At 62.4% G+C, this 6,006-nt stretch overlaps 1 protein-coding gene across 1 annotated transcript; it reads right to left on the minus strand.

Annotated features, from left to right (window-relative positions):
- Window positions 1–12: 12 nt before the first annotated feature.
- On the minus strand, window positions 13–3,618 carry LOC116662502 (RIMS-binding protein 3C-like; the record flags this gene model as incomplete). Its single annotated transcript, XM_032476203.1, is given in 4 exon segments — window positions 13–1,467; window positions 1,470–1,772; window positions 1,775–1,816; window positions 1,819–3,618. Coding segments are annotated over 4 exon segments (3,523 nt in total), but the record flags the coding sequence as incomplete, so codon positions are not given.
- Window positions 3,619–6,006: the final 2,388 nt, after the last annotated feature.

Genomic DNA, 6,006 nt, shown 5'->3' on the forward strand with positions numbered 1-6,006 from the left:
GACATTGGAGACAGGAAAAGCAGTCCTCAGGGATCTGAGCGGGCACTGAATCCAGGGACTCACCGCAAAGCGACATGGTTCTTACTGAAATCTTCTGACACATCAGGGGCAGCTGAAGCTGGGAAAATTCCAACAGGGTGCTCCCAGCAGTGCCATCGGTGACCTCTGCGACCTTGAGCCCATCGGCATACACAGCATAGCCAGTGACCTGGACGCCGTTGGAGGACCCCGCTGAATCGATGGTCACAGGGAGCCAGCTCACCACCAGGAGGCCTGGGGAGGTGTGGCGCTCCACCAGCACATCCAGTGGTGGGTCAGGGGGTCCTGCCAAGGGAGTGTTGAAGGTGATGGTGGAGGACATTTTTTCCCAGCGCACTTGCAGCGAGTTCCACAGTGGGCGCACCTCCACTCGCGCCTGGTACCTCGTGCCAGGATGCAGGTGGTGGAAGGTGTAGCAGCTCACACCCGCTGGGGTCTGGGTGCACTCCACATCACCAAGGTACACCATGTGGGGGTAGCTGCTGCCACCCCAGGTGATCTCGGCCGATGTGGCTGCAATACTTCTCAGACAAAGTTGTGTGGGGGCCACACAAAGGATCTGGTTGGCTCCCAGAAGAGGTTTGGAGAAGCCTTGTTCGTCCACACTCTGCCAAGAGCCCAGCCAGCAGTCTTCCGTCTTGGCATCTGAGCTCTCTCTTGCCACTCCTGTCTCAGAGCCCACCCACACTATCTGGCATGGCCCCCTGTCCACTGTCCCCTGCGCTTTCCCAGGTAATAGGCTGTGACCACTGTCATCTTTGGAAGCTTTGCCCTGCCTGGCTGGGAGTCGAGTGGGGCCATGGTCAGGGGACTCAGGGGGCAGGCAGCCCAGGATGTCGCTGTCTGGAATCTGCTCCACCAGGTGGGATGGCACCAGCCCCTGCCGGCCGTCCTCCAGCTCCCCTTCATAGAAGCCATCCTCATCCATGTCCCCAAAGATAAATACATAATCCCCAGCCGTGAGGGGCAGCTCACTTTCAGGGTACTCATTGGGCCCCTCAAATGGGTTGTAGCTATACCGAGCCAGGAAGACTTTGAGCTTGGGAGTGGCAGGGGCCTCTGAGCCCCCCACTTCCAGGGTCAAGGGCACACTATCTGGCTCCAGGTCCTCCACCTCGCTGGCTGTGTCCACATCTAGAGTGGGGCAAGATGGCACAGTGGCCCACATGGACTCCACCTCAGAGGTGGAGTTCGACTGGGAGCTGGTTTTCTTGGTGTAGGGGCTGGAGTCCAGAGGTTGGCTGGTTGGACCTCTGTCTGGCACTTGGGGGGCACTGGCTGGCTCCCTGAGGGCAAATGGGTTCTCCTGCAGGGAGTCTCCCTTCTTCTCTTGTTTGTCCCTGCTGGGCTGGGATGATGCTTGGTCTTCAGGCTCTGGCTGAAACTTGGTTCTTTCCCAACTTTTCACTTGGGATTCTGGGGCCTGGGGGCCCCCTGGAGTTCCTGGGGAAGGTGACCAGGATGACACTGCAGTGCCCGCATCTCCTCCCGGGCAGCCTGGAGATCACACAGGGCCTTCTGCAGATCGTGCTGCAGCTGTTGCTGCCTGTCCTGCCCTTGAGCCGCCTGCTGCAGCAGCTGCCCGGCCAGAAGGCCGGCGGCATCGCGCTCCTGGCACGCGCGGCCCAGCTGCCCGCGCACATCGTCGTTCTCGGCCGCCACCTTCCGCGTCCAGTCGGCCTGGGCCTGCAGCCGTGCGTTCTCCGTGGCCAGCCGGGAGCCCTGGCGGAGCCCGCCTGCAGCTGTGCCTCGGCCTCTTCGCCGCGTCTCTGCGCTGCCCCGCCTGCGCGCCCAGCTCCTCGCACTCTCGCCGCCGCACCCAGCTCCAGCTCCAGCGCTCCTGCACTTGCGCCATCTCCCTCCTCCTCCTCCTGCCTCCTCCCTCCTCCCCTTGCTTTGCGTTCCTGCTGCAGTGTTTTAACTGCCTCTGCAGGCGCAGCACCTCCCGCTGGGACTCGCGCTGCAACCGGTCCAAGTCGCTGACGTTAAGCCACAGGGCGCAGGCGGCGCCCCCGCCAGGGAGCTGTGCGCTGCTAAGGCCTGAGGCGACACGCGCCTGCAGCAGGTGGCACTCCTGCCGCAGCTCTTCAATCTGCTTGTCCTTGGCCAGCAGCGCGCTCGCCTGCTCCGACAAGTCCCGCGCGCGTTGGCGGGCGAGGGCCTGGCACAGCTCCCCAGCAAGGCTATCGCCGGGCACAGGCGCGCTCATAGCCCGCAGGTTGGTTTCCTGCAGCTTGCGGGCCCGGTCCTCCAGGCGTCGCGCGAGGCCAGTTAGCTCGGCGTGCTTCACCTTGAGCCGCTTCACCTTCTCGTCCGCCTCGTCGGGGAAGCCAGCGCGCCGCAGCTTCAGGTTCTCTTCGCGGAGGCTAGAGCAGCGGAGGGCCAGCACCTGCAACGCCTCGGTCAGCTCTGAGTTCTGCTTCACGAGCTCGCCATAGTCCTGGCCCGGCGACAAAGGAGTCAGGGCTTCGCAGGTCTGGCTCCTGGACTCTTCCCCTCCTGGTGGGTCGTCAGGTCTCCTGTGCTCCGATGGTGGCGGCTGCGGGGGGCACAGGGAGCCCAGGATGGAGGCATCTGGCGAGGAGGATTCCGGGGCCTTGGGGCGACTCAGGGTGCTGTCGAGCGAGCGGGAACTCGCTGGTGCCAAGGAATCGAGGGAGCTGACGCGCACGGGGAGCAGGCTGTCTGGGGAGCCGGAGCTCGCCGAGGGCACCCGTTCGAGGGAGCGGGAGCGTGCGCGGGTGCCCGCATTCAGGCTGCCGAGGGATTCGAGTCGACGTGCGGACTTTACGGCGGTCTCAGGGGACCGCTCTTCCGAAGATTCCACCGCCTGGGGGTCGGGGACGCCGGACAGAGCGGGGTGCCAGCGGAAGTGCTCCAGGATGTACTTGAGGAAGAGCTGGCGTTCCACGTCGAGGGCCGCCTGTAGGTGGCGGATGCGCGAGGCCTGCTCGCCGTCCGTCTCCCAGCGGAGCTGCGCCAGCACTTCCTGCAGGCGACAGCGGCACTGCGCGGCGGCGACTTCGGGCGCCCCCGCGCGGCCGCAGTAGCCGCGGTTCACCAGCTCCTCGGCCAGCTGGCGCTGCAGCTCCCGGGCCTGGCGCACGACGCCGTCACGCTCGCGGTGCAGCAGCTGCTGCAGCTGCCGCATCTCGGCCTCCTTCCAGCGCAGCAGCTGCCGGATCTCGACCTCGCGCTCCCGCAGCATTTCCTTCTGCAGCTGCCGCAGCTCCCGGCCGCGCTGGGCCTCCCACTTGGAGCGCAGGTGGTCAACCAGCTGCTGCTGCTCCCGCTCGGCCGCCTCCCGCAGCTGGCGTGCCTGGGCCGCGAAGCGCCGCCGCTCGGCTCGCCCGCGCACCCGCTCCGCCTCCAGCTCGGCCCGCAGCTTCACCAGCTCCCTCCTCTGCTCCTCCAGCACCGCCACCGCCGCCGGGCCCGGAGTAGCCTGCTTCTTGGGTGTCGCGCGGCCCCCGCCCAAAGGGCTGGGCGAGTCCTTGGTCATGGTGGCCGCGGCCTGGCCAGACGCCTGACCTCGCCTGGCCCAGGCCGCCGCTCGCCAACGGCCGCCGCCCCGGCCGCGGCCAACCGCCCCGCGCGCCCCTTCCCGCCCCTGAGGGTCTCCGCGAGCTCCTTCCGCCTCTGGGCGCGTTCCCCCACCCCCTGCGGTGGGAACACTAGCACGCACTCCTCTCTCGGCTGCCTGCGTAGGGGCTGGACTCTACACACCCCTGCTCAACACAGCGCTTGCCCTTCCCAGGATGCCCAGGGGTGTCTCTGACCCCAGGCGTCTCCCTGTTCCTGGTACCATGTCCCTTGTGACCCAGGTACCACATGACCCCTTCCAGGACAACAGCTCATGGGAAGCCTGAGCAGCTTCTCTGGGCCTGGAGAAAAGGGCTTACTTAGCATGTGAGTCAAGATCACCAATGCGGAGTGAGCAGACCCCACCTGGCCAGGATACGGATTCAGGTGGTGTGGTGACTAGAAACCACAATAAGATATGCCCAAACTTGGGGGTGAACCCTGGGCAGGCAGCTGACTGCTGCACCCCCACTGCACCTACCCTGCCAAGGACCCCTTCCAAAGAGTTGCATGCTTTATATGATATATATTACCTATAAACCTCCTATGACCATTTGACACAGAAGTCTCCAGCCCATGGCCTGGGCATGGTGCCAACTGAGACAGGCGAGAAGGGCTCCTTTGAGGACCAGAGGCCTGACCTGTGATTTCTTGGTTCACTTTTACAATCACCCTGCAGGGATGCTCCCCACCATCCTCCCCACGGTCACATAGCCGAGAAGTAGCGACGTAGGGATGCAAACCTGCAAAATTCTGCCTCCAGATTCCGTGGGCACCCGGACTCCATCCAACCAATCTCAAGGTTGTAATTGGGAGGACCCCTCCCCAGGCTTTGTCCCAGCGGGGAGCCTCACATTTGACGTCTGCAGAAGGAGAGAGGGTCAAGTGGAACCCCAGGGTGGGGGCAGCAGGGAGGGAGGTGAGAGGATGGGGCTGATGTGAGGGCCTAGCCTGCCCTTTGGTCTGGCCCAGGAGTGCCTGGGGCTGCCTGCTTTTCCACAAAGTAAAGCCAGAGGCCCTCATGGGCCCAGCTGGGTCCCTAAACCACCTCCCTGGAGACAGCAGGGCCAGAGAACTTTCCATGGCTCTCCAAGGGGCATTGTGTCAGATTTAGAGCTGGTGGGCCTTGGGGTCAAAGAGTCCTTCAGCTTTTTGAGTCACTCCCATGTTGTCATCTGTAAAATGGGCTAATATGTGGCTCCCTTCTGTGCTGTGTGACCTCCCAGAGTTCCCTGACCTCTCTGAGCATTCATTTCCTCTGTTTGTAAGGTTTCAAGGAGGTGAGAGTGTCTACGGTGCTCAAACAGAGCAAGGCTCCCTGGCAGCTCACTGATTTTAATCTTAGGCCCTCTTTCACAGGTAGGGAAACTGAGGTCTGTAAGGCAGGGATTGGGCTGAGGCTGGGCAGGGCTGTCATGGTGGAAGCATGCAGGTACTCTCTGTGCTCCCTTGGACTCACTCCCAATGCCTTGTGGCAAGTGGGAAGCCATCCAGGCTCTGCCACTTTTTGGCTGAAGGGCCATTGCTGGTGACCTCACCTCTCCCAGCCTCTGCACAGTGGGTGTATTAATACCACCAGCTTCCCAGGGTTGGAGGGACATGAGGACTCTGTCAGCTGAGGGCTGGGTGTAGAGTAGGAGCTGCAGAGGTATGTGTAAGTTCCCATCTCGCTCTCCAGGGCTTGGCTTGGATCCTCACAAGCTGCTTCCAGGAGTCTGAAGGATTCTTCTGGCTCAAAGGCCTCTGGGCCTTTGCATGTGCTGTTCCCTCTGCCTTGGATACCAACCTGGCTGGAGACAAAAATAACACTGCCCACTGCAGACCTACTAAGTGTGTCTTGTTCGGTGCCAATGCCTGCTATACATGATTTAAACCACCCATTTTCCAGATTAGAAGTCCTAAGTCCCTTGGGATTAGGGTTCTGCTCAAGGTGACTGGGCTGGCTAGTGGGGTGTGTCCACTCACCTACTACCAATCTTGTCTTCACTTTGGCCTCTATTTAGCAGTGCCTCCTCCAGAAAGCTTTCCCCAACTCTCCAGGCCAGGCTTGGTCAAGCCAGGACTCTGCAGCTCTGATCACACAACCTGGTGCCTCTCCTTTTACAGCAGGGATGTGTCTGATACACATTTGTGTCCCTGCCCAGGGTGGGCTCAGAGGAGGCTCAGAGGCGGGTAAGTGAAAGTCCCTCCCTAGAAAGGAGGGTTAGGGACTCAGGGCCAGGCAGGGAGGCAGGGCATGAAGGGCATGGCCTCACCTGGTGACATGGCTGGCCAGCCTCCCACAGTCAGGTACCAACTGGCAGCAAGGGCTGTGTCCTTAGGCTCCAGGCTTCCCACTGGGGTCTTGAGCAGAGGCATCAGGCTGGGCAGGGAGTGAGGCTCAGT

Source organism: Camelus ferus, unplaced genomic scaffold, assembly GCF_009834535.1.
Source record: "Camelus ferus isolate YT-003-E unplaced genomic scaffold, BCGSAC_Cfer_1.0 contig2644, whole genome shotgun sequence".
Taxonomy (NCBI): domain Eukaryota; kingdom Metazoa; phylum Chordata; class Mammalia; order Artiodactyla; family Camelidae; genus Camelus; species Camelus ferus.